Source organism: Nipponia nippon, unplaced genomic scaffold (genome assembly GCF_047370975.1).
Source record: "Nipponia nippon isolate SJK-2023a ecotype South Korea unplaced genomic scaffold, ASM4737097v1 scaffold_90, whole genome shotgun sequence".
Taxonomy (NCBI): Eukaryota; Metazoa; Chordata; class Aves; order Pelecaniformes; family Threskiornithidae; genus Nipponia; species Nipponia nippon.
In genome coordinates, this window is record NW_028262414.1 from 36,013 (window position 1) to 62,500 (window position 26,488).

Consider the following 26,488-nt stretch of genomic DNA (forward strand, 5'->3'; position numbering starts at 1 on the left):
TGCGGCTCATGGAGTCCTTTAGGAGTTAGTTCTCCGTAAAGGAGGAGTCTGTCTTTACACGAGCCACGGTCATTTGCTACTTGTAGCTCTTTTGGTGTTTGGCCTATCATCGGTCTTTGCCTATATTGGGGTTATTTGGCAGTAAGCGTAATTTTTGCGTGTCGGTGGGTGGTTTGACTTAATCTTGCGGTTTAAGCAATAGGTCTGGGCTAAGCGGCGCAGCCGAGCGAGGAGTGACAGCGAAGGTGAGCAGATGGCGTTGTGGGCCACGATGGAGGTTGAGATCGATTGTTCTGGGATTTGTGCTTTTGGGCTCTCTGTGTTGCTTGAGTACCTAAGTCGGTCCAAGGGATTTGCATGGTGGGCTCTCTGTTTAGGAAAGCAGTATGTAACATCTGCGTGTGTCTCCACAATCTCCCGAGGCGGAGCCGGCATCGAAGGTTACGGTTCCCGAATCATTGGAGACGGACCGACTACACGAGCAGGTGCCTGACATGGATGCTGACCCCGGAGGCGTGGCACGGGAGGCGAGCGGAGCCGCGTTAGGAGGCTGGGGGCAAGGATGAGTCCAGCATGTGGCTATTGGGGTAGGGGAAAGAAGAGGTCAGCGTCTACTTCTCATGGGTATTACTGTCTGTCTGTCTTGGTTTTTTTGTAACTCACTGATGGCGCTGCATCAGCCTGGCAGGTCACAGCGTAAAGCTCGAATCGACAAGGTTAGCAGAGTGAAGAAGTCAGAATGGGGAAGGTTCGCTGTTTGCTAGGGTATTTGTGAGCACCCGGTCGACTTGGTTTTATTGTTGCTGCAGATGCATAGTAGGGAGCTGGACACCGAAGGGATGAGGCGAGCGGAGCGTTGCGAGAAGGAAGGTCGGCACGCAGCGACGGAGGGAACGTGCCCCTGTCGGCGCCTATGTGCCTAGCTAGCGCTCTGTTTTGAAAGTGTAAAGCGACTCGCAAAACTACATGCAAATCAGAAGGTCTGGCCTGAGGTCATCAGGCAAGGTGGGTGATGAACATCAACCGTAGCAGCAGTTTATTTTGAGGTGTAGAATTGTTGGAGCAGGTGACTGCTTCCAGACACAACGGTTGTTTCTATATTTCTGGTTTCTAGGCGCCACGGGCGATGCTGGCCGCAACATCTGGCGTTAGACTAGAAGCGAGCGGAAGGCCAAGGTGCTTCCGAGGCAGGTGTCATTGCGGAAGAGGTCAGCGTTGACTGGCGTGACGCTGAGCGATGGCACTCCGTGTTTGCAGATGATGAAGAGGATCTGGGTGACTGCAGTGACATCTCAGGTAGCCTATGTGGTCTGTTTTAAAAGATGGTTTCTGACCCCCAGCCCTCTGAAAGGCAAGTTGAGGGCCAAAGCTATCTTTGTGCAGGTGATGGGCTGGGTGGGGGAAGCGCAGCAGGGGCGGGCAGGCGTTCTAAAATCAGCGTAGCGGAGAAGGCGGTTTGAGATTATGCACGTACGGGCAGAGAGGGCACGGGGTTCTTTGTGTAAAACACGACTGTCTACCAGGCAGGGCAGGTCCAGCCTGCGTCTGTGTTACTGTGTAGTCTTTGTAGTCCGTCTTGTGTCTCATACCATACCTTACTCACGTCATGATGTCTCTATTCTTCTGTGTCTGGCGGGCACATCGCAATACCCAGGGTCTTGTAAGCGTCAGCTCATCGGCGTAACGATAACAGAGTCCTTCCTTTCTTGAATTAAAGTTTATCACGTGGATCAGTCACACGTATCTTGCGTATCAGAAGTTTACAGACGGTAACTTATTGCGATGGCGATTAAGAAGGCATCAGCATTGCCGCTCGAGAGCCGTCTGTTTTCCCAGAGTCTTTTTCTGCAACTTGTTCCCTGCATCCTAACATTCTTAGGTATTTAAGCCTGGCTTCTCACACCTCCGTCATCCCAGTTACGGACATATCTTTTTTTATATATCTTGATCACTGGCGATGGTATTTGACTTGTGGGGCTGCTGTAGGTTCTTCCTCACGGCCCCATCGATCTTATCGCCCGTTGGCATCTCTGGGCCGGGATTCATTCCTTTTGACAAGAGTTTTTCTTAGATATCTGGGTGACGTCATCCGTAGCGTTTGTGCGCAGCGTCGGTCTGCGTGCGTACGCGTCCGGGTTGGAGCCGCTTCGCCTGGGGGCATAGCGATGGTAGAGTCCGGGGAAGATTAGCACGAAGAGCGACGGTTAATGTTAATACGCCTAGACTGTTTTGGCAAAGGCGGTACGGCCTATTTCCAAGCGACCGGCCATCGGCAGCAGGCAGGACGACCATTTCTGTAGCGTTTGGCGGGTGCCGAGGGGATGACCGGAGCTGTCTGGGAGACTCGGCTTGAATGCTAGAGTGCTGCTAGTTGAGCAAATGGAATCTCAAAGGTGTTAAGGCTTGTATATGTAGGGCTTAATATTTGAGTTACTTATTTCTTTTAATGGCAGGGTGTACTTGGGCTCTAGATGGTATTGCCGAATGGGAACAAGAGTAGCGGAATCGGTTGATCTCTCGCTCGGTATCCGGGTGACTTGTTCGATGTCATTGTTTTTGCAGGTGCAGAAGCACCAGCCGTGCGAGGCGACGGTGAGGTGAGCGCCATAAGAACACGGGTCAGCGTGCGGTGTTAGAGGCAAGATGTGACCGGTAGCTGTATGAGTCGATTGCAGTTTGTGTTTCTTTGTCTGAAGGCGTGAGGCCATGTGGGATCTGGGCACCGAAGCTGACTCGGGCACGGCGAGCGATGACTAGCGGGCTGGCGTAGCCGTTAGTTTTCAGGTGTCTTATTGTGGGTGAAGCTATAAACACGCCTTGTTGTTAGGGTTTTACAGGCGGTACTCACAGCTCGACGTGGCAACCTGAAAACAGCAGAGGCAGTGCTGGAAACCGGCCAAGGTACAGGAGGAGGAGATGGGAATCGGTGCGGGCAGGCTCTCATTTTAGGTAGTATCTCTGCATCTGTTATTCGCTTTGAATTTTTTTTGCATATGATGCATGTAGTATCAGAGGAGCGAAGCAGCGCTTTGAGCGGTCCGAGAAGGCGAGGTGGTCGCGGGCCTGTTTGTGCCCGAGAGTAAAGTGTCGTGCCGCAACTCGACGAAGCTTTTCTCTTTGGTTTGGCAGGTTCTGCGGAGGCCGCCTTGGGAATCGGATTAGCATTTGAGGCGAGCTGGGTAGCGGGGAGGAGGAGCACGGGACTGGTGACTTTTCACAAGCACAATGGTAATTTTGTGTATCTGAGCATTTTAGTGCCACAAGGAACGACGGCCGCAGCCTCCGTCTCTGGAATCGGCACGGAGCAGGCGAGCGGAACGCCACGGCGCTTCCGAGGATGAAAGCGGTGCGGAAGAGGTAGGCGTCTGCTGTTGGGATGCTTACTGCTGGTGGTGTGGGAATTTTTTGCAGATGATGAAGAGGAACTTGGGGAATGTGGGGAAAATATCAGCTAGCTGATGTGTATTTTCTCCAGGATGGAATCACGCTCCTGGCTGTCTGCCAGCTGAGTTGAGGGGCTGGCACTTGGAAGGGGGCAAGGAGACAAGGTTGGCCGTTGCAGGAAGGGGTATTAAAGGTAGCGCAGGGGAGAGGTATGTCTGGGAACAGTGCCCTCCGGGCAGGTAAAGGGAGCAGGTTTTTCTTTGGCACAATGCCAGCGTGCGTCGGGCAGGGCGGTTCCAGGCTGTGTCTGTTGTTGCATGGTCTGTGTCGTGTCTTCTGCGTCTTACACCTTTGTTTGGTCTCGATGTCGTCTTTGCACCCAAGAAGGGCGGTATGTGCCTCGGGCACCATCCCTAGCGTCTCGAACGCTTGTACTCATCGGCATAGTGCCAATCGGGCGCTTCTTTTCTGGCGATAAATGTGTGGCGTGGATCGGTCTGGCGTTTCGACGTTTCCGACGGTCCTCTTTTGCGGCATCGCTTCTGGCTGCGTGAGCAGCTCTGTTCTCTTGCCGTCCATTTTAGTGGACGGGGGTTTCTTCCCTGCATCGTTACGTTCTTAGGTCTTGAAGCCGGCCTCATTGCGCCTGCATACTCTCAGTTTTGAAAATAACATTGCGTTACGGGCCGTGACGTTCCACTCTTTTACTGGGGCTGCCCTAGAGGCTCCTCACATAGCCGTCACGGTGGTCTTGCTCGACGGCGTCTTCGGTCCGGGTGTTGCTCTTGTTGCTGAGAGTTCTCCCTCGTCTGTGAGGCACGTTGTTAGTAGTGTTCTGTGGAGTGTCGGTGTGTACTTGCGTGTGTTTGGCCTGGAGCCGCTCTGCCCGGGGGGCGTAGAGTCAGGGGGCTGGTGGAATAGCGATAAGCGTCTGTGGCTAATGTGTTGCTGTGCCTAGACCGTTGAGGCAAAGGCTGTACGGTCATCTTGTACTGAGTAGCTGTCGGCAGTGGGTGAGAACGAGAATTACTGTAGTGCTTGGCAGGTGCTAAGGGGATGAAGGTAGATGTCTCGGAGACCACTAGAGCGCTACTTGAGCAGAACGAATCTCAAAGGTGTTAAGGCTTATATGTGTAGGGCCTGATATTTGAGTTACATATTTCTTTTAATAGCAGGCTGTGGTTGGCCTGTAGATGGTATTGCTAAATAGGAACAAGACCTCTGGAATTGTTAAGCTATTGCTCAGGATCCAGGTGACATGTTCAATACTAATTGTTTTCAAGATGCAGAAGGATGAGTTCTCCAGGGACACGAAGGAGAAATGAGGTCAGTGCTGTAAAGAGGGTGGGTTGGTGTGTGGTATTAGAGGGCACATGAAACTGGTAGCTATTTAACTACATTATGGTGTTTCTAACTTTTTTTGTTTAATGTGAACGTTCCAAGCGAGGAGCTATGTGGGATATGGGCCCAGAGCTGACTTGGGCAAGGTGAGCAGGGATTGATAGGCTGAAGTAGTGGTTATTTTTCAGGTGGTGTGTGGCTGGTCCAGGCATAAGGGACGCCTGTTGTTTGCGTCTTAGAGATGGCGCGTAAGCCTGAAAGAGGCAAGCCAGACTGATGAAGGTGGGGCGGGCGAGCTGTCAAGGTAAAGGAGGGTGAGACGGGGATCGGTGCGGGCAGGCTGTGGTTTCGAGCAGTATCTCAGCATGTGCCTCTCTGCTTGGGTTTCTGCAGGTGCCGTATGTAGGCTCGGAGGGTTGCCGCTGCATGTCGACGAGCGGTCCCGGAAGGTGAGACGGTGGTGGGCCAGGTTGGCATCTCATAGCCGAGTATTGTATGGCAATGGAGTTGCAGTGTTTCTCTTAGGGTTTGCAGGTTCTGCGGGGGCTGCCTTTGGAAGTGGAGGAGCATTGGAGGTGAGCTGGGTAGTAGGGAGGTGAAGCATGGGGCTGGTGTTTTCTTGCAAGCGCAAAGTTAATTCTGCGTCTCTCGGTATCCTAGGTGCCGGAAGCGATGACAGCTGCAGCGTCAGACTGCGGAATGGGCAGGGAGCGGGTAAGCGGTCTGCCACGGCGCATGTGAAGTGGTAGCTGTTTTGGGAAAGGTCTGTGTTGACCGATGTGATGGTGACTGTGATGGCATCAGTTTTGTTTTGCAGAGGGTGAAGAGGAACCTGGCGACGGCAGGATGAATCCAGCGGGCTGAGTGTGGTTTTCCTTGTCAAGGATGGATTCAGCCTCACGGCCGTCTGCAAGCTAAGTTGAGGCTCTAGTGCTGGAGAGGGGTCGGGGGAGGGAGGGTACAAGGTTGGCCATTGCAGGATGGGGTTTTTAAAGGTAGCGCAGGGGAGAGGTCTGTCTGGGAACAGTGCCCTCTGGTCAGCTAGAGGGAGCAGATTAGTCTTCAGCTCGATGGAAGCGTGCGCCGGGCAGTTCCAGGCCGTGTCTGTTGTTGTGTAGCTTGTGTGGTGCGTTTTCTGCATCTTACACTTTTGTTGGGTCTATATGTCGTCTTTGCGCTGAAGGTGGGCAGGATGTGCCTGGGGCGGCATATGCCTCGGGTGCCATTCCTGGCGTCTGAAACACCTGTACTCGTCGGCATAGTGCCAATCGGGCGCCGCTTTTCTGGCGTTTAAAGCGTACGGCGTGGATCGGTCTGGCGTCTCGGAGGTTTCCGGGCGGTCCTCTTTTGCGGCGACATTTCCGGCTGCGTGAGCAGCTCTGTTCTCTTGCCGTCCATTTTAGTGGACGGGGGTTTCTTCCCTGCATCCTTTACGTTGTTAGGTCTTGAAGCCGGGCTCGTTGCGCCAACATCCTCTCAGTTTTGAGAGTAACTTCGTGTTACGGGCTGTGACGTTCCTCTCTGTTTTGGCGGCTGCCCTAGAGGCTCCTGACATCGTCATCACGGTGCCGCAGGTGGTCTTGCTCGACGGCGTCTTCGGTCTGGGTGTCGTTCTTGTTGCCGAGAGTTCTCTCACGTCTTTGAGGCCTGTTGTTTGTAGTGTTCTGTGGAGTGTCGGGGTGTGTGTGTGCTTGGCCTGGAGCCGCCCTGCCCGGGGGGGCGTAGAGTCAGGGGGTTGGTGGAATAGCGATAAGCGTCTGTGGCTGATGTGTTGCTGTGCCTAGACTGTTGAGGCAAAGGTTGCACAGTCATCTTGGACTGAGTAGCTGAGGTACTAGAGGGAACATGTGACTGGTGCCTATCTGACTACATTATGGTGTTTCTAACTCTTCTTTTTATTTTTTTTTATTTAATGTGAAGGTTCCAAGCGAGGAGTGATGTGGGATATGGGCCCTGGAGCTGACTTGGACAAGGTGAGTGGGGACTGGTAGGCTGAAGTAGTGGTTATTTTTCAGGTGGTGTGTGGCTGGTCCTGTTATAACCAACTCCTGTTGTTTGGGTCTTACAGGTGGTGCGTAAGCCTGCAAGAGGCAAGCCAGACTGACGAAGGTGGGGCGGGCGAGCTGTCAAGGTAAAGGAGGGTGAGACGGGGATCGGTGCGGGCAGGCTGTGGTTTCGGCCAGTATCTCAGCATGTGCCTCTCTGCTTGGGTTTCTGCAGGTGCCGTATGCAGGCTCGGAGGGATGCCGCCGCATGTCGACGAGCGGTCCCGGAAGGTGAGGCGGTGGTGGGCCGGGTTGGCATCTAATAGCCGAGTATTGTATGGCAATGGAGTTGCAGTGTTTCTCTTAGGGTTTGCAGGTTCTGCGGGGGCTGCCTTTGGAAGTGCAGGAGCGTTTGAGGTGAGCTGGGTAGTAGGGAGGTGAAGCGTGGGGCTGGTGTTTTCTTGCAAGCGCAAAGGTAATTTTGTGTCTCTCGGTATCCTAGGTGCCGGAAGCGATGACAGCTGCAGCGTCGGACTCCGGAATCGGTGGGGAGCAGGTGAACGGCCTGCCACGACGCATGTGAAGTGGTAGCTGTTTTGGGAAAGGTCTGTGTTGACCGATGTGGTGGTGACTGTGATGGCATTGGTTTTGTTTTGCAGAGGGTGAAGAGGAACCTGGCGACGGCAGGATGAATCCAGCGGGCTGAGTGTGGTTTTTCCTTGTCAAGGATGGATTCAGCCTCGCGGCCGTCTGCAAGCTAAGTTGAGGCTCTAGTGCTGGAGAGGGGTCGGGGGAGGGAGGGTACAAGGTTGGCCATTGCAGGAAGGGGTTTTAAAGGTAGCGCTGGGGAGAGGTCTGTCTGGGAACAGTGCCGTCTAGGCGGCTAGAGGGAGCAGATTAGTCTTCAGCTCGATGGCAGCGTGCGCCGGGCAGGGCGGTTCCAGGCTGTGTCTGTTGTTGCGTAGTTTGTGTGGTGTCTTCTGTGTCTTACACTTTTGTTGGGTCTATATGTCGTCTTTGCGCTTAAGGTGGGCAGGGTGTGTCTGGGGCGGCATATGCCTCGGGTGCCATTCCTGGTGTCGGAAACACCTGTACTCGTCGGCATAGTGCCAATTGGGCGCTGCTTTTCTGGCGTTTAAAGCGTGCGGCGTGGATCGGTCTGGCGTCTCGGAGGTTTCCGGCCGGTCCTCTTTTGCGGCGACGTTTCCGGCTGCGTGAGCAGCTCTGTTCTCTTGCCGTCCATCTTAGTGGACGGGGGTTTCTTCCCTGCATCCTTTACGTTGTTAGGTCTTGAAGCCGGGCTCGTTGCGCCAACATCCTCTCAGTTTTGAGAGTAACTTCGTGTTACGGGCTGTGACGTTCCTCTCTGTTTTGGCGGCTGCCCTAGAGGCTCCTGACATCGTCATCACGGTGCCGCAGGTGGTCTTGCTCGACGGCGTCTTCGGTCTGGGTGTCGTTCTTGTTGCCGAGAGTTCTCTCTCGTCTTTGAGGCCTGTTGTTTGTAGTGTTCTGTGGAGTGTCGGGGTGTGTGTGTGCTTGGCCTGGAGCCGCCCTGCCCGGGGGGCGTAGAGTCAGGGGTATGGTGGAATAGCGATAAGCGTCTGTGGCTGATGTGTTGCTGTGCCTAGACTGTTGAGGCAAAGGTTGCACAGTCATCTTGGACTGAGTAGCTGAGGTACTAGAGGGAACATGTGACTGGTGCCTATCTGACTACATTATGGTGTTTCTAACTCTTCTTTTTTTTTTATATTTAATGTGAAGGTTCCAAGTGAGGAGTGATGTGGGATATGGGCCCTGGAGCTGACTTGGACAAGGTGAGTGGGGACTGGTAGGCTGAAGTAGTGGTTATTTTTCAGGTGGTGTGTGGCTGGTCCTGTTCTGAAGAACAGGGGTTGCTTATGTCTTACAGGTGGTGCGTAAGCCTGCAAGAGGCAAGCCAGACTGACGAAGGTGGGGCGGGCGAGCTGTCAAGGTAAAGGAGGGTGAGACGGGGATCGGTGCGGGCAGGCTGTGGTTTCGGCCAGTATCTCAGCATGTGCCTCTCTGCTTGGGTTTCTGCAGGTGCCGTATGCAGGCTCGGAGGGATGCCGCCGCATGTCGACGAGCGGTCCCGGAAGGTGAGGCGGTGGTGGGCCGGGTTGGCATCTAATAGCCGAGTATTGTATGGCAATGGAGTTGCAGTGTTTCTCTTAGGGTTTGCAGGTTCTGCGGGGGCTGCCTTTGGAAGTGCAGGAGCGTTTGAGGTGAGCTGGGTAGTAGGGAGGTGAAGCGTGGGGCTGGTGTTTTCTTGCAAGCGCAAAGGTAATTTTGTGTCTCTCGGTATCCTAGGTGCCGGAAGCGATGACAGCCGCAGCGTCGGACTGCGGAATGGGGAGGGAGCAGGTAAGCGGTCTGCCACGGCGCGTGTGAAGCGGCAGCTGTTTTGGGCAAGGTCTGTGTTGACCGATGTGGTGGTGACTGTGATGGCATTGGTTTTGTTCTGCAGAGGGTGAAGAGGAACCTGGCGATGGCAGGATGAATCCAGCGGGCTGAGTGTGGTTTTCCTTGTCAAGGGTGGATTCAGCCTCGCGGCCGTCTGCAAGCTAAGTTGAGGCTCTAGTGCTGGAGAGGGGTTGGGGGAGGGAGGGTACAAGGTTGGCCGTTGCAGAATGGGGTTTTAAAGGTAGTGCTGGGGAGAGGTCTGTCTGGGAACAGTGCCGTCTAGGCGGCTAGAGGGAGCAGATTAGTCTTCAGCTCGATGGCAGCGTGCGCCGGGCAGGGCGGTTCCAGGCTGTGTCTGTTGTTGCGTAGTTTGTGTGGTGTCTTCTGTGTCTTACACTTTTGTTGGGTCTATATGTCGTCTTTGCGCTTAAGGTGGGCAGGGTGTGTCTGGGGCGGCAAATGCCTCGGGTGCCATTCCTGGCGTCGAAACACCTGTACTCGTCGGCATAGTGCCAATTGGGCGCTGCTTTTCTGGCGTTTAAAGCGTGCGGCGTGGATCGGTCTGGCGTCTCGGAGGTTTCCGGGCGGTCCTCTTTTGCGGCGACGTTTCCGGCTGCGTGAGCAGCTCTGTTCTCTTGCCGTCCATCTTAGTGGACGGGGGTTTCTTCCCTGCATCCTTTACGTTCTTAGGTCTTGAAGCCGGGCTCGTTGCGCCAACATCCTCTCAGTTTTGAGAGTAACTTTGTGTTACGGGCTGTGACGTTCCTCTCTGTTTTGGCGGCTGCCCTAGAGGCTCCTCACATCGTCATCACGGTGCCGCAGGTGGTCTTGCTCGACGGCGTCTTCGGTCTGGGTGTCGTTCCTGTTGGTGAGAGTTCTCTCACGTCTTTGAGGCCTGTTTGTAGTGTTCTGCGGAGTGTCGGGGTGTGTGTGCGCTTGGCCTGGAGCCGCCCTGCCCGGGGGGCGTAGAGTCAGGGGGTTGGTGGAATAGCGATAAGCGTCTGTGGCTGATGTACTGCTGTGCCTAGACTGTTGAGGCAAAGGTTGCACAGTCATCTTGGACTGAGTAGCTGAGGTACTAGAGGGAACATGTGACTGGTGGCTATCTCACTACATTATGGTGTTTCTAACTCTTCTTTTTATTTTTTTTATTTAATGTGAAGGTTCCAAGCGAGGAGTGATGTGGGATATGGGCCGTGGAGCTGACTTGGACAAGGTGAGTGGGGACTGGTAGGCTGAAGTAGTGGTTATTTTTCAGGTGGTGTGTGGGTGGTCCTGTTCTGAAGCAACTCCTGTTGCTTATGTCTTACAGGTGGTGCGTAAGCCTGCAAGAGGCAAGCCAGACTGACGAAGGTGGGGCGGGCGAGCTGTCAAGGTAAAGGAGGGTGAGACGGGGATCGGTGCGGGCAGGCTGTGGTTTCGGCCAGTATCTCAGCATGTGCCTCTCTGCTTGGGTTTCTGCAGGTGCCGTATGCAGGCTCGGAGGGATGCCGCCGCATGTCGACGAGCGGTCCCGGAAGGTGAGGCGGTGGTGGGCCGGGTTGGCATCTAATAGCCGAGTATTGTATGGCAATGGAGTTGCAGTGTTTCTCTTAGGGTTTGCAGGTTCTGCGGGGGCTGCCTTTGGAAGTGCAGGAGCGTTTGAGGTGAGCTGGGTAGTAGGGAGGTGAAGCGTGGGGCTGGTATTTTCTTGCAAGCGCAAAGGTAATTTTGTGTCTCTCGGTATCCTAGGTGCCGGAAGCGCTGACAGCTGCAGCGTCGGACTCTGGAATCGGAGGGGAGCAGGTGAACGGCCTGCCACGACGCATGTGAAGTGGCAGCTGTTTTGGGAAAGGTCTGTGTTGACCGATGTGGTGGTGACTGTGATGGCATCGGTTTTGTTTTGCAGAGGGTGAAGAGGAACCTGGCGACGGCAGGATGGATCCAGCGGGCTGAGTGTGGTTTTCCTTGTCAAGGATGGATTCAGCCTCGCGGCCGTCTGCAAGCTAAGTTGAGGCTCTAGTGCTGGAGAGGGGTCGGGGGAGGGAGGGTACAAGGTTGGCCATTGCAGGAAGGGGTTTTAAAGGTAGCGCTGGGGAGAGGTCTGTCTGGGAACAGTGCCGTCTAGGCGGCTAGAGGGAGCAGATTAGTCTTCAGCTCGATGGCAGCGTGCGCCGGGCAGGGCGGTTCCAGGCTGTGTCTGTTGTTGCGTAGTTTGTGTGGTGTCTTCTGTGTCTTACACTTTTGTTGGGTCTATATGTCGTCTTTGCGCTTAAGGTGGGCAGGGTGTGTCTGGGGCGGCATATGCCTCGGGTGCCATTCCTGGCGTCGAAACACCTGTACTCGTCGGCATAGTGCCAATCGGGCGCTGCTTTTCTGGCGTTTAAAGCGTGCGGCGTGGATCGGTCTGGCGTCTCGGAGGTTTCCGGGCGGTCCTCTTTTGCGGCGACGTTTCCGGCTGCGTGAGCAGCTCTGTTCTCTTGCCGTCCATCTTAGTGGACGGGGGTTTCTTCCCTGCATCCTTTACGTTCTTAGGTCTTGAAGCCGGGCTCGTTGCGCCAACATCCTCTCAGTTTTGAGAGTAACTTTGTGTTACGGGCTGTGACGTTCCTCTCTGTTTTGGCGGCTGCCCTAGAGGCTCCTCACATCGTCATCACGGTGCCGCAGGTGGTCTTGCTCGACAGCGTCTTCGGTCTGGGTGTCGTTCTTGTTGCCGAGAGTTCTCTCTCGTCTTTGAGGCCTGTTGTTTGTAGTGTTCTGTGGAGTGTCGGGGTGTGTGTGTGCTTGGCCTGGAGCCGCCCTGCCCGGGGGGGCGTAGAGTCAGGGGGTTGGTGGAATAGCGATAAGCGTCTGTGGCTGATGTGTTGCTGTGCCTAGACTGTTGAGGCAAAGGTTGCACAGTCATCTTGGACTTGAGTAGCTGAGGTACTAGAGGGAACATGTGACTGGTGCCTATCTGACTACATTATGGTGTTTCTAACTCTTCTTTTTTCTTTATTTAATGTGAAGGTTCCAAGTGAGGAGTGATGTGGGATATGGGCCCTGGAGCTGACTTGGACAAGGTGAGTGGGGATTGGTAGGCTGAAGTAGTGGTTATTTTTCAGGTGGTGTGTGGGTGGTCCTGTTCTGAAGAACAGGGGTTGCTTATGTCTTACAGGTGGTGCATAAGCCTGCAAGAGGCAAGCCAGACTGACGAAGGTGGGGCGGGCGAGCTGTCAAGGTAAAGGAGGGTGAGACGGGGATCGGTGTGGGCAGGCTGTGGTTTCGGCCAGTATCTCAGCATGTGCCTCTCTGCTTGGGTTTCTGCAGGTGCCGTATGCAGGCTCGGAGGGATGCCGCCGCATGTCGACGAGCGGTCCCGGAAGGTGAGGCGGTGGTGGGCCGGGTTGGCATCTAATAGCCGAGTATTGTATGGCAATGGAGTTGCAGTGTTTCTCTTAGGGTTTGCAGGTTCTGCGGGGGCTGCCTTTGGAAGTGCAGGAGCGTTTGAGGTGAGCTGGGTAGTAGGGAGGTGAAGCGTGGGGCTGGTGTTTTCTTGCAAGCGCAAAGGTAATTTTGTGTCTCTCGGTATCCTAGGTGCCGGAAGCGGTGACAGCTGCAGCGTCGGACTCCGGAATCGGAGGGGAGCAGGTGAACGGCCTGCCACGGCGCATGTGAAGTGGCAGCTGTTTTGGGAAAGGTCTGTGTTGACCGATGTGGTGGTGACTGTGATGGCATCGGTTTTGTTTTGCAGAGGGTGAAGAGGAACCTGGCGACGGCAGGATGGATCCAGCGGGCTGAGTGTGGTTTTCCTTGTCAAGGATGGATTCAGCCTCGCGGCCGTCTGCAAGCTAAGTTGAGGCTCTAGTGCTGGAGAGGGGTCGGGGGAGGGAGGGTACAAGGTTGGCCATTGCAGGAAGGGGTTTTAAAGGTAGCGCTGGGGAGAGGTCTGTCTGGGAACAGTGCCGTCTAGGCGGCTAGAGGGAGCAGATTAGTCTTCAGCTCGATGGCAGCGTGCGCCGGGCAGGGCGGTTCCAGGCTGTGTCTGTTGTTGCGTAGCTTGTGTGGTGTCTTCTGTGTCTTACACTTTTGTTGGGTCTATATGTCGTCTTTGCGCTTAAGGTGGGCAGGGTGTGTCTGGGGCGGCAAATGCCTCGGGTGCCATTCCTGGCGTCGAAACACCTGTACTCGTCGGCATAGTGCCAATCGGGCGCCGCTTTTCTGGCGTTTAAAGCGTACGGCGTGGATCGGTCTGGCGTCTCGGAGGTTTCCGGGCGGTCCTCTTCTGCGGCGACGTTTCCGGCTGCGTGAGCAGCTCTGTTCTCTTGCCGTCCATTTTAGTGGACGGGGGTTTCTTCCCTGCATCCTTACGTTGTTAGGTCTTGAAGCCGGGCTCGTTGCGCCAACATCCTCTCAGTTTTGAGAGTAACTTCGTGTTACGGGCTGTGACGTTCCTCTCTGTTTTGGCGGCTGCCCTAGAGGCTCCTCACATCGTCATCACGGTGCCGCAGGTGGTCTTGCTCGACGGCGTCTTCGGTCTGGGTGTCGTTCTTGTTGCCGAGAGTTCTCTCACGTCTTTGAGGCCTGTTGTTTGTAGTGTTCTGTGGAGTGTCGGGGTGTGTGTGTGCTTGGCCTGGAGCCGCCCTGCCCGGGGGGCGTAGAGTCAGGGGGTTGGTGGAATAGCGATAAGCGTCTGTGGCTGATGTGTTGCTGTGCCTAGACTGTTGAGGCAAAGGTTGCACAGTCATCTTGGTCTGAGTAGCTGAGGTACTAGAGGGAACATGTGACTGGTGCCTATCTGACTACATTATGGTGTTTCTAACTCTTCTTTTTTTTTTTCTTTATTTAATGTGAAGGTTCCAAGCGAGGAGTGATGTGGGATATGGGCCCTGGAGCTGACTTGGACAAGGTGAGTGGGGACTGGTAGGCTGAAGTAGTGGTTATTTTTCAGGTGGTGTGTGGCTGGTCCTGTTCTGAAGAACAGGGGTTGCTTATGTCTTACAGGTGGTGCGTAAGCCTGCAAGAGGCAAGCCAGACTGACGAAGGTGGGGCGGGCGAGCTGTCAAGGTAAAGGAGGGTGAGACGGGGATCGGTGCGGGCAGGCTGTGGTTTCGGCCAGTATCTCAGCATGTGCCTCTCTGCTTGGGTTTCTGCAGGTGCCGTATGCAGGCTCGGAGGGATGCCGCCGCATGTCGACGAGCGGTCCCGGAAGGTGAGGCGGTGGTGGGCCGGGTTGGCATCTAATAGCTGAGTATTGTATGGCAATGGAGTTGCGGTGTTTCTCTTAGGGTTTGCAGGTTCTGCGGGGGCTGCCTTTGGAAGTGCAGGAGCGTTTGAGGTGAGCTGGGTGGTAGGGAGGTGAAGCGTGGGGCTGGTGTTTTCTTGCAAGCGCAAAGGTAATTTTGTGTCTCTCGGTATCCTAGGTGCCGGAAGCGGTGACAGCTGCAGCGTCGGACTCCGGAATCGGAGGGGAGCAGGTGAACGGCCTGCCACGGCGCATGTGAAGTGGCAGCTGTTTTGGGAAAGGTCTGTGTTGACCGATGTGGTGGTGACTGTGATGGCATCGGTTTTGTTTTGCAGAGGGTGAAGAGGAACGTGGCGACGGCAGGATGGATCCAGCGGGCTGAGTGTGGTTTTCCTTGTCAAGGATGGATTCAGCCTCGCGGCCGTCTGCAAGCTAAGTTGAGGCTCTAGTGCTGGAGAGGGGTCGGGGGAGGGAGGGTACAAGGTTGGCCATTGCAGGAAGGGGTTTTAAAGGTAGCGCTGGGGAGAGGTCTGTCTGGGAACAGCGCCGTCTAGGCGGCTAGAGGGAGCAGATTAGTCTTCAGCTCGATGGCAGCGTGCGCCGGGCAGGGCGGTTCCAGGCTGTGTCTGTTGTTGCGTAGTTTGTGTGGTGTCTTCTGTGTCTTACACTTTTGTTGGGTCTATATGTCGTCTTTGCGCTTAAGGTGGGCAGGGTGTGTCTGGGGCGGCAAATGCCTCGGGTGCCATTCCTGGCGTCGAAACACCTGTACTCGTCGGCATAGTGCCAATCGGGCGCCGCTTTTCTGGCGTTTAAAGCGTACGGCGTGGATCGGTCTGGCGTCTCGGAGGTTTCCGGGCGGTCCTCTTCTGCGGCGACGTTTCCGGCTGCGTGAGCAGCTCTGTTCTCTTGCCGTCCATTTTAGTGGACGGGGGTTTCTTCCCTGCATCCTTACGTTGTTAGGTCTTGAAGCCGGGCTCGTTGCGCCAACATCCTCTCAGTTTTGAGAGTAACTTCGTGTTACGGGCCGTGACGTTCCTCTCTGTTTTGGCGGCTGCCCTAGAGGCTCCTGACATCGTCATCACGGTGCCGCAGGTGGTCTTGCTCGATGGCGTCTTCGGTCTGGGTGTCGTTCTTGTTGCCGAGAGTTCTCTCACGTCTTTGAGGCCTGTTGTTTGTAGTGTTCTGTGGAGTGTCGGGGTGTGTGTGTGTGTGTGTTTTGGCCTGGAGCCGCCCTGCCCGGGGGGGCGTAGAGTCAGGGGGTAGGTGGGACAGCAGTGACAGTCTGTGGTTAATATGTTGCTACGCCTAGACTGTTGAGGCAAAGGCTATACAGTCATCTTGAACTGAGTGGCTATTAGCAGGGTGTTTGTATTTAATAGTGTTATATGGGGATGTGTAGAGCTGTGTGGGAGGTGGTGTTCAGGGGTATCAATGGAGCTTACATCTCAAAGGTGTTAATGTTTTATTGTTTGGTGATTAAGTGGGTGTTTTGTGGTTGGTTTTTTTTTGAAATGTTGCGTGTGGTTGGACTGTTGGTGGTATACTTAAAAGGGTACAATAACTCTAGAACTGTTAAGGTATTGCTCTGTTTCTGAGTGAAGCGTTTGATATTATTTTTGCAGATACAGAGGCACGAGCCATGCGCCAAGTAGTTATAGAGGTGGCAAGTGGAGTATTAAAAGAAGGTTTTTGAGGCCCCTGTCCATTATCTTTCAGAAGTTGTGGAAAATTGGGGGATGTACAGGTATGTCAAAATGTACCTTTTGCTTTGGTCATTTTGTGTGCCGCAGGCAGCCTCGGAGGGGGCGTAGTTTCCCGCTGAGGAGCGGTTGGAGGAGGCGAGGTGGTTGTCAGCCGGGTCGTCATTTAATAGTGAAGTATGAAATGGCATGTTGGTTAATCATTTCCCGTTTGGTTCTGTGGGAGCTGTGCTGGCTGCCTTGAGAATCGGCCGAGAAGTTGAGGTGAGCTGGGTGGTAGAGGGGAGGCACACGGGGCTGGCTATTTCACCCGAGCGCCACGGGAACTTTGTGTCTCCTGGCATCCTAGGCGCACCGAGCGACAGCCGCAGCATCTTTCTTGAGAACAGGCGTGGAGCAGGGGAGCAGAGCGGTGCGGTGCTTTTGAGGAGGAGGGTGTCGCAGAAGCGGTTGGCAGTAACCAGACCGATGCTGAATACCAGCACTGTGTTTTAGTTTGTTAGTGTGCTGTGGGTTTTTGGGTTGGGAGGTTTTGGGTTTTTTTGGTTTTTGTTTTTTGGTGGGGTTTTGTTTGTTTGTTTTTTTTTTTTTAGATAATGAAGAGGAACTGAGCGAGTGCAGGAATGTTCTAGTTAGGTGTGTGGTGGTTTTCTTTTTTTCTTTTTTGAGGGTGGATTCAGATCCCTGGCCCTCTGAAAGCTCAGTTGCGGGGTGAGGGCTGAGGAGGTATCAAGGATAGGAATTGCAGGGAGGGGTTATAAAGTTGGTGTCGGGGAGAGGCCTGTCCAGGAGCAGTCTCCTTTGGGAAGGGAAAAGGACCGGGTTACTGTTCTTAGCACGCTGCTGACGTTGGCTGGGCAGGGCGGTTCCATCCTGTGTCTGTGTGTTCTGCTTTTGCGTAGTCTGTCTTCTGTGTCTCGTACCCTGGCTTTCTCGGGTCTTGATGTTTCCGTAGCTCTTGGTGATCATGGGGCCCCTCGGTAAGCCTCCCGAGGGTCTCGAACGCGTCGCTTCATAGGCATGGCGTTTCTTGAGCCCTGCTTATCTTGCCGTCGTAGCTTAAAGCGCGGACGTGTCCGGGAAGCGTCGCGTTACAGATGTTTCTGAGGGATCGTCTGTTGCGGTGGCCAGCCAGGCGGTCTCTGCAGGTCTGCTGTTGAGACTTATATTTTTATGGTCGTTTTCAGGGGTTTCGTCCCTGGTTCCTTAATGGTCTTAGGTCTTAACTCCTGGATTGTCATGCATCCATTTATCTCTTTTTAGATGGTAGTTTTCTCATGGGCCATGGCAGGCCTATGTCTTTTTTTGGGATGCTGTAGAGCGTTCGTGCCGTTGTGGCACTGTAGGGGTTCCGTTTTGGAGGCATCTTCCCTACCGGAGTCATTCCTGGTCATGATGTTCTCGGGTCTCAAGGTGATGTGGTTTGTGGTGTTTGTGCGCAGTGTCTGTCTGCGTGTCGGGGTTGGGGCCGCTCTGCCCAGGAGCGTAGCAATATTGGAGTTGGGGGTAGCGTAGCCTTATGGTGCTATGTCCATTTGTACAGTATCTGGAGGCAAAGACTGTAGAGGCCATCTCAAGGCAAGCAGCTGTAGACAGGTGCCGCAGTTACTTCTGTTGTGTTTTGCGGTTGCCGGAGGCTGGATCGTCGCATGTAGCGAAGTGTCGTCTTCTGCTTGCCGTAACGGAAGGTGAAACTTGGGAATCGTACGGAGCCCAAGGTTGTTTAGAAGTGCATGGCGAGGCAGTTCCAGGGATAGCTCTGGAACTGGGGGGCTGTGCTGCAGTGGCAGCTGGGTGGTGTAACCATAGCGTTTTGAGTGAGAGGCGGTTGCAGGATCGTTCGGTTCCTGAGTGTGCCAAAGCTTGTACGTGTGAAGTATTTTATTGCAGGTTGTATGTAAGGTTGAGAGTAATTTATTTCTTAGATACTTAGAATAAAAAGCAACCCAGCTGGGGGAATTTTTTTTTTCTCCTGGCTGTTTTTTTTTTTTCCCGGTCCTGGCTGCTCTGTGTGGTGATGATCATCACCATGGTTTGGGCGGAGGTCAGGCTTGGGCCGGGGTTTTGGCAGGCAGGGCGATATATTTTTTGAGGCCCCTGGGAATACAGTTCCCAGGGAGCGCCGCAGAGGCAGGGCAATGGTGTGTTGTGGCATGCCGGTGGTGGAATGGATTGGCTGAGAGCGAGGCGTGGTTTGGGTGGTAGCTGAATGAGCGGTACGTTTGGAATGTACCTACCCTGTGACGATCGGTGGTTGAAGGGTTGTCCAGTTCCTGAATGTGCCTAACGTTGTATGTGTGAAGTATTTTATTGCAGGTTGTAGGTAATGTTGAGAGTAATTTATTTCATATATACTTAGAATAAAAAAAATCCCAGCTGGGGGATTTTTTTTTTTTTTTTCCCCCGGTCCCGGCCGCTCTGCGAGGCGATGATCATCGCCAAGGTTTGGGCGGAGGTCAGGCTTGGGCCGGGGTTTTCACAGGCAGGGTGGTTTTTTTTAAGGCCCCCGGGAACACCGTTCCCAGGGAGCGCCGCAGAGGCAGGGCAATGGTGTGTTGTGGCATGCCGGTGGTGGAATGGATTGGCTGAGAGCGAGGCGTGGTTTGGGTGGTAGCTGAATGAATGGTATGTTTGGAATGCATCTATCCTGTGATGATTGGTGGTTGAAGGGTTGTCCAGTTCCTGAATGTGCCTAACGTTGTATGTGTGAAGTATTTTATTGCAGGTTGTAGGTAATGTTGAGAGTAATTTATTTCATATATACTTAGAATAAAAAAAACCCCAGCTGGGGGATTTTTTTTTTTTCCCCTGGCTGGGTTTTTTTTTTCCCCGGTCCCGGCCGCTCTGCGAGGCGATGATCATCGCCAAGGTTTGGGCGGAGGTCAGGCTTGGGCCGGGGTTTTCGCAGGCAGGGTGGTTTTTTTTGAGGCCCCCGGGAACACCGTTCCCAGGGAGCGCCGCAGAGGCAGGGCAATGGTCCGTTGTGGCATGCCAGTGGTGGAATGGATTGGCTGAGAGCGAGGCGTGGTTTGGGTGGTAGCTGAATGAGCGGTACGTTTGGAATGTACCTACCCTGTGACGATCGGTGGTTGAAGGGTTGTCCAGTTCCTGAATGTGCCTAACGTTGTATGTGTGAAGTATTTTATTGCAGGTTGTAGGTAATGTTGAGAGTAATTTATTTCATATATACTTAGAATAAAAAAAATCCCAGCTGGGGGATTTTTTTTTTTTCCCCTGGCTGGGTTTTTTTTTCCCCCGGTCCCGGCCGCTCTGCGAGGCGATGATCATCGCCAAGGTTTGGGCGGAGGTCAGGCTTGGGCCGGGGTTTTCACAGGCAGGGTGGTTTTTTTTAAGGCCCCCGGGAACACCGTTCCCAGGGAGCGCCGCAGAGGCAGGGCATCGGTCTGTTGTGGCATGCCGGTGGTGGAATGGATTGGCTGAGAGCGAGGCGTGGTTTGGGTGGTAGCTGAATGAATGGTATGTTTGGAATGCATCTATCCTGTGATGATTGGTGGTTGAAGGGTTGTCCAGTTCCTGCATGTGCCTAACCTTCTATGTGTGAAGTATTTTATTGCAGGTTGTAGGTAATGTTGAGAGTAATTTATTTCATATATACTTAGAATAAAAAAAATCCCAGCTGGGGGATTTTTTTTTTTTCCCCTGGCTGGGTTTTTTTTTCCCCTGGTCCCGGCCGCTCTGCGAGGCGATGATCATCGCCAAGGTTTGGGCGGAGGTCAGGCTTGGGCCGGGGTTTTTGCAGGCAGGGTGGTTTTTTTTTTTTGAGGCCCCTGGGAACACCGTTCCCAGGGAGCGCCGCAGAGGCAGGGCGACGGTCCGTTGTGGCATGCTGGTAGTGGAATGGATTGGCTGAGAGCGAGGCGTGGTTTGGGTGGTAGCTGAATGAGCGGTGTGTTTGGAATGCATCTAACCTGTGATGATGGTGTGGGGTCTTTTTCGTTTTTTTGCAGGTTCCAGGTGGAAATAAAATTTTTCCTTTGCAGATGTGTAGAAATGAAAACAGCATTAAAAAACTCCAGCTGGGGAATTTGGTTTTCCCCCAGTAGCGTTGTGCTTTTTGAGAACGTCAGCAATGACTGACTGGGATTCTGACAACAGGAAAAACTTTTATGATGCCTGAAGTTGTTCATCTTGCAATCTCATGGACAGCGGTACTGAGCGAAACCCTTTTGAGCTCTACTGGACCTAAGCGGGCTGTGCCAGCATCTTCCTCTGAGTGGGGACGCCTGTCAGCGCTGAGAGCTTTTGGAGTTTCCCTATAGAGGCTGGTTGACAGGATCCGGGCCGATATCTGATGCCTCTCACTCCTTGGGAGTCAACGCTTGCCTGTTCAGATGGTAGTTGTTTGATGTGAGCATTTTCTGGAGCTTGAGGGCAATTTTCACTGAATGCCTGTATGTATGTTTACTGAGAGTATTTCACTAAGTCTGTAACAAATGACGTCGCTGTGTGTGTGTAACGATACAAATGTTGTAGTAAACCCTATGTAATCAGTTTGTGACTGGTAAATGAACCAATGAATAGGTATTGCTAAATTTCAGCAAGGTTGACTGTGAAACGCCCTTAAACCGCCGGTAGACGTGTATACCCCATAGCTGTGAACTGTTGACCAAGTCTGAGACTAGGAGTGGATCCAGCCGCACCTAGGCTCCTCTCTGAGGAGGAGTTTAGAAAGCAAGGGGGTCCATTCTGAACCTCGTGACTCAACAGGAGGGCCTGCCATGTTGTCCTTTGTATTTGCTTATGACCCAATATTGTCTTGACTGTAATGTTGTTCTGACCGTGGCCCCCCCCTTAACTCACTGCTGGATGGGTATACCGCATAGCTGTGAACCGTTGACCAAGTCTGAGACTAGGATTGGATCCAGCCGCACCTAGGCTCCTGTCTGAGGAGGAGTTTAGAAAGCAAGGGGGTCCATTCTGAACCTCGTGACTGAACGGGAGGGCCTCCCTTGTTGTCCTTTGTATTTGCGTATGACCAATATTGTCTTGACTGTAATGTTGGTCTGACCGTGACCCCCCCCCCCTTAACTCACTGCTGGATGGGTATACCCCGTAGTTGTGAACCGTTGACCAAGTCTGAGACTAGGATTGGATCCAGCCGCACCTAGGCTCCTGTCTGAGAAGGAGTTTAGAAAGCAAGGGGGTCCATTCTGAACCTCGTGACTGAACGGGAGGGCCTCCCTTGGTATTTGCTTGTACATCAAGTTTGTATTTTTTTCTGTCTCTGTCTATATAGAACTGACTTAAATTTGTGTGTACATTATTACATGTGATATGGAAGTAATAGCAAAGCTTGCCTTTATTAGGGTTGTGTGGTATGAAAAAAAAATGGTTGCGCAAAGCTTGCGATGCAGGTGACGTTGGATCAGGTTTGCCTCGCAGGTGTGTAGAAAAACTGTGAAAGCAGTTGTAATGGAGCTTTTTGTAGGGCCAGTTTTGTCTCTGGAGTGTGTAGAAATGGCTGTAATGAGGTTGTAATAAAGGTTATGTTGTGTTGGGTGTGGTTTGCCTCCTCTGTCGGTATTAAAACTTTTAGAACCGGTTGTTGTCAAGTTGTGAGGTGGCTTTTGCCCTCTGCGTCCATATTGATGCTTCACAACCAGTTGTAATAAAGGTGGAGTTGGAGCTGTTGTGTAGCCTATGGCTGTATTTAAACTTGGGTAACGGTTGAAGTTGTTGGATGGGTTTTGTCTGCTCTGTCTGTATTGCAAAGGCCAACACAGTTGTAATGAAGTTGTTTTGGTCCCCTTTCCTCTCTGGTGCTGGTCTTGGTCCCCTTTCCTCTCTGGTGCTGGTCTTGGTCCCCTTTCCTCTCTGGTGCTGGTCTTGGTCCCCTTTCCTCTCTGGTGCTGGTCTTGGTCCCCTTTCCTCTCTGGTGCTGGTCTTGGTCCCCTTTCCTCTCTGGTGCTGGTCTTTGCCTTAGAATGTTTTACTAATTTCACTTGAAAGTTCAAAAGTTATGTACCGTAATAGCAGCAGTAGAAAATGGCATACTCCCTGGGAGTAAAAATTAACTTAAAACAAGAAAAAAAATCAATTATTAAACAAAAAACTACTCCCAGGGTAGGAGCCATTTTCTACTGCTGCACCAGACTTATTATTTTTCATTTTTTCTTTATACTATAAAAATACACATAAACCCCCCTCCACCTGGGAGGAATCAATGACTACAGTAATGACACCCACTATTACCATAATCATTAAATTCACCCAGGTAGACAACCAATTAACACCCTCTTATGCAAAGGAAGAAAGTAATAATGCAAATTAGAAAAAAAAAATTTTCAGCACCACCACCGGCACAACACAAGAAAACCTGAGCACCACCACATGGAACCAACACCCTTCAAAATAAATCATACACACTCAAAAAACATTAAAAACAAGCAATTGGCAAACACAAAAAAAACCTCTCAAACACAACCGCAATCACCAACACAGAACCTCCAAACCACACAGAAACATATCCACACAGCCAAGACAAAACCAGAAGTCCTCCCACACCACAGAGCAGGACCTCCAGACCATAGAAATGAAACCGGAAGTCTCCCTCTATGATCCAGAAGTCCTCCAACGACACCGGAAGTCCTCCGACTACACCGGAAGTGGCTAGAAAATGACCGGAAATAGCCTCCCTGCACCCGGAAGTGACCCTAATCAGACCGGAAACGACCCTACAGGAACCGGAAGTCATGCCAAACCGACCGGAAGTTACCGATTCTAACCGGAAGTGCCCCGAAAACCCGAAAAAGAAACCGGAAACACCCAAAAGAAAACCGGAAGTACCACAAAAATCAACGGAAACACCTCAAATCCACCAAAACCAGACCCATAAGAACCGCAATCCAAACCTAAAGTGAAAAAACACTTAAACAGCATTATCGGGTTACAGTCACTCACTGCCATTACAGGTCAGGGGGTCAGGGTTAAGGGGTCAGGGTTAAGGGGTCAGGGTCGGGGTTAGGGTTAGGGTTAGGGGTTAGGGTTAGGGTTAGGGGTTAGGGTTAGGGTTAGGGTTAGGGTTAGGGTTAGGGTTAGGGTTAGGGGTTAGGGTTAGGGTTAGGGTTAGGGTTAGGGGTTAGGGTTAGGGTTAGGGTTAGGGTTAGGGTTAGGGTTAGGGTTAGGGTTAGGGTTAGGGTTAGGGTTAGGGTTAGGGTTAGGGTTAGGGTTAGGGTTAGGGTTAGGGTTAGGGTTAGGGTTAGGGTTAGGGGTTAGGGTTAGGGTTAGGGTTAGGGTTAGGGTTAGGGTTAGGGTTAGGGTTAGGGTTAGGGTTAGGGTTAGGGTTAGGGTTAGGGTTAGGGTTAGGGTTAGGGTTAGGGTTAGGGTTAGGGTTAGGGTTAGGGTTAGGGTTAGGGTTAGGGTTAGGGTTAGGGTTAGGGTTAGGGTTAGGGTTAGGGTTAGGGTTAGGGTTAGGGTTAGGGTTAGGGTTAGGGTTAGGGTTAGGGTTAGGGTTAGGGTTAGGGTTAGGGTTAGGGTTAGGGTTAGGGTTAGGGTTAGGGTTAGGGTTAGGGTTAGGGTTAGGGTTAGGGTTAGGGTTAGGGTTAGGGTTAGGGTTAGGGTTAGGGTTAGGGTTAGGGTTAGGGTTAGGGTTAGGGTTAGGGTTAGGGTTAGGGTTAGGGTTAGGGTTAGGGTTAGGGTTAGGGTTAGGGTTAGGGTTAGGGTTAGGGTTAGGGTTAGGGTTAGGGTTAGGGTTAGGGTTAGGGTTAGGGTTAGGGTTAGGGTTAGGGTTAGGGTTAGGGTTAGGGTTAGGGTTAGGGTTAGGGTTAGGGTTAGGGTTAGGGTTAGGGTTAGGGTTAGGGTTAGGGTTAGGGTTAGGGTTAGGGTTAGGGTTAGGGTTAGGGTTAGGGTTAGGGTTAGGGTTAGGGTTAGGGTTAGGGTTAGGGTTAGGGTTAGGGTTAGGGTTAGGGTTAGGGTTAGGGTTAGGGTTAGGGTTAGGGTTAGGGTTAGGGTTAGGGTTAGGGTTAGGGTTAGGGTTAGGGTTAGGGTTAGGGTTAGGGTTAGGGTTAGGGTTAGGGTTAGGGTTAGGGTTAGGGTTAGGGTTAGGGTTAGGGTTAGGGTTAGGGTTAGGGTTAGGGTTAGGGTTAGGGTTAGGGTTAGGGTTAGGGTTAGGGTTAGGGTTAGGGTTAGGGTTAGGGTTAGGGTTAGGGTTAGGGTTAGGGTTAGGGTTAGGGTTAGGGTTAGGGTTAGGGTTAGGGTTAGGGTTAGGGTTAGGGTTAGGGTTAGGGTTAGGGTTAGGGTTAGGGTTAGGGTTAGGGTTAGGGTTAGGGTTAGGGTTAGGGTTAGGGTTAGGGTTAGGGTTAGGGTTAGGGTTAGGGTTAGGGTTAGGGTTAGGGTTAGGGTTAGGGTTAGGGTTAGGGTTAGGGTTAGGGTTAGGGTTAGGGTTAGGGTTAGGGTTAGGGTTAGGGTTAGGGTTAGGGTTAGGGTTAGGGTTAGGGTTAGGGTTAGGGTTAGGGTTAGGGTTAGGGTTAGGGTTAGGGTTAGGGTTAGGGTTAGGGTTAGGGTTAGGGTTAGGGTTAGGGTTAGGGTTAGGGTTAGGGTTAGGGTTAGGGTTAGGGTTAGGGTTAGGGTTAGGGTTAGGGTTAGGGTTAGGGTTAGGGTTAGGGTTAGGGTTAGGGTTAGGGTTAGGGTTAGGGTTAGGGTTAGGGTTAGGGTTAGGGTTAGGGTTAGGGTTAGGGTTAGGGTTAGGGTTAGGGTTAGGGTTAGGGTTAGGGTTAGGGTTAGGGTTAGGGTTAGGGTTAGGGTTAGGGTTAGGGTTAGGGTTAGGGTTAGGGTTAGGGTTAGGGTTAGGCTTAGGGTTAGGGTTAGGGTTAGGGTTAGGGTTAGGGTTAGGGTTAGGGTTAGGGTTAGGGTTAGGGTTAGGGTTAGGGTTAGGGTTAGGGTTAGGGTTAGGGTTAGGGTTAGGGTTAGGGTTAGGGTTAGGGTTAGGGTTAGGGTTAGGGTTAGGGTTAGGGTTAGGGTTAGGGTTAGGGTTAGGGTTAGGGTTAGGGTTAGGGTTAGGGTTAGGGTTAGGGTTAGGGTTAGGGTTAGGGTTAGGGTTAGGGTTAGGGTTAGGGTTAGGGTTAGGGTTAGGGTTAGGGTTAGGGTTAGGGTTAGGGTTAGGGTTAGGGTTAGGGTTAGGGTTAGGGTTAGGGTTAGGGTTAGGGTTAGGGTTAGGGTTAGGGTTAGGGTTAGGGTTAGGGTTAGGGTTAGGGTTAGGGTTAGGGTTAGGGTTAGGGTTAGGGTTAGGGTTAGGGTTAGGGTTAGGGTTAGGGTTAGGGTTAGGGTTAGGGTTAGGGTTAGGGTTAGGGTTAGGGTTAGGGTTAGGGTTAGGGTTAGGGTTAGGGTTAGGGTTAGGGTTAGGGTTAGGGTTAGGGTTAGGGTTAGGGTTAGGGTTAGGGTTAGGGTTAGGGTTAGGGTTAGGGTTAGGGTTAGGGTTAGGGTTAGGGTTAGGGTTAGGGTTAGGGTTAGGGTTAGGGTTAGGGTTAGGGTTAGGGTTAGGGTTAGGGTTAGGGTTAGGGTTAGGGTTAGGGTTAGGGTTAGGGTTAGGGTTAGGGTTAGGGTTAGGGTTAGGGTTAGGGTTAGGGTTAGGGTTAGGGTTAGGGTTAGGGTTAGGGTTAGGGTTAGGGTTAGGGTTAGGGTTAGGGTTAGGGTTAGGGTTAGGGTTAGGGTTAGGGTTAGGGTTAGGGTTAGGGTTAGGGTTAGGGTTAGGGTTAGGGTTAGGGTTAGGGTTAGGGTTAGGGTTAGGGTTAGGGTTAGGGTTAGGGTTAGGGTTAGGGTTAGGGTTAGGGTTAGGGTTAGGGTTAGGGTTAGGGTTAGGGTTAGGGTTAGGGTTAGGGTTAGGGTTAGGGTTAGGGTTAGGGTTAGGGTTAGGGTTAGGGTTAGGGTTAGGGTTAGGGTTAGGGTTAGGGTTAGGGTTAGGGTTAGGGTTAGGGTTAGGGTTAGGGTTAGGGTTAGGGTTAGGGTTAGGGTTAGGGTTAGGGTTAGGGTTAGGGTTAGGGTTAGGGTTAGGGTTAGGGTTAGGGTTAGGGTTAGGGTTAGGGTTAGGGTTAGGGTTAGGGTTAGGGTTAGGGTTAGGGTTAGGGTTAGGGTTAGGGTTAGGGTTAGGGTTAGGGTTAGGGTTAGGGTTAGGGTTAGGGTTAGGGTTAGGGTTAGGGTTAGGGTTAGGGTTAGGGTTAGGGTTAGGGTTAGGGTTAGGGTTAGGGTTAGGGTTAGGGTTAGGGTTAGGGTTAGGGTTAGGGTTAGGGTTAGGGTTAGGGTTAGGGTTAGGGTTAGGGTTAGGGTTAGGGTTAGGGTTAGGGTTAGGGTTAGGGTTAGGGTTAGGGTTAGGGTTAGGGTTAGGGTTAGGGTTAGGGTTAGGGTTAGGGTTAGGGTTAGGGTTAGGGTTAGGGTTAGGGTTAGGGTTAGGGTTAGGGTTAGGGTTAGGGTTAGGGTTAGGGTTAGGGTTAGGGTTAGGG

General features: G+C 52.6%; 1 protein-coding gene and 3 long non-coding RNA genes across 5 annotated transcripts; all 4 read left to right on the top strand.

Moving 5' to 3' along the window:
* The first annotated feature begins 701 nt into the window (after nucleotides 1-701).
* On the top strand, nucleotides 702-4,712 carry LOC148050034 (uncharacterized). Of its 2 annotated transcripts, XM_087745537.1 has the most exons (7): nucleotides 702-716; nucleotides 810-1,005; nucleotides 1,115-1,296; nucleotides 2,563-2,597; nucleotides 2,828-2,901; nucleotides 3,130-3,357; nucleotides 4,668-4,712. In XM_087745537.1, exons 3-6 carry the CDS (start codon nucleotides 1,258-1,260, stop codon nucleotides 3,339-3,341), a joined length of 360 nt encoding a protein of 119 aa, XP_087601663.1. In that variant the 5' UTR covers nucleotides 702-716; nucleotides 810-1,005; nucleotides 1,115-1,257; the 3' UTR covers nucleotides 3,342-3,357; nucleotides 4,668-4,712. The 2 variants fall into 2 exon arrangements, 1 of the variants encoding a protein (XP_087601663.1); XR_015701754.1 differs by lacking the exons at nucleotides 702-716; nucleotides 4,668-4,712 and having other exon boundaries at nucleotides 826-1,005; nucleotides 3,007-3,351.
* Nucleotides 4,713-8,451: 3,739 nt separating this feature from the next.
* LOC148050035 (uncharacterized) lies at nucleotides 8,452-8,832 on the top strand. Its single transcript, XR_015701750.1, has 3 exons — nucleotides 8,452-8,524; nucleotides 8,620-8,682; nucleotides 8,772-8,832. It is a non-coding gene; the product is annotated as an uncharacterized LOC148050035 (long non-coding RNA).
* Nucleotides 8,833-8,870: 38 nt separating this feature from the next.
* LOC148050036 (uncharacterized) lies at nucleotides 8,871-9,302 on the top strand. Its single transcript, XR_015701748.1, has 3 exons — nucleotides 8,871-8,953; nucleotides 9,039-9,092; nucleotides 9,196-9,302. It is a non-coding gene; the product is annotated as an uncharacterized LOC148050036 (long non-coding RNA).
* A 1,713-nt stretch (nucleotides 9,303-11,015) lies between these two features.
* LOC148050037 (uncharacterized) lies at nucleotides 11,016-14,158 on the top strand. The gene is made up of 3 exons (XR_015701751.1): nucleotides 11,016-11,120; nucleotides 12,120-12,172; nucleotides 14,094-14,158. It is a non-coding gene; the product is annotated as an uncharacterized LOC148050037 (long non-coding RNA).
* The last annotated feature ends 12,330 nt before the right edge of the window (nucleotides 14,159-26,488 follow it).

Excerpts from the sequence above, each read along its gene's own strand:
- LOC148050034 (XM_087745537.1), top strand. The coding sequence starts at position 1,258 with ATGATGAAGAGGATCTGGGTGACTGCAGTGACATCTCAG. Across the intron at positions 1,297-2,562 it reads TGACTGCAGTGACATCTCAG|GTGCAGAAGCACCAGCCGTG; the intron begins GTAGCCTATGTG and ends TTGTTTTTGCAG. Across the intron at positions 2,902-3,129 it reads AGTGCTGGAAACCGGCCAAG|GTTCTGCGGAGGCCGCCTTG; the intron begins GTACAGGAGGAG and ends TTGGTTTGGCAG.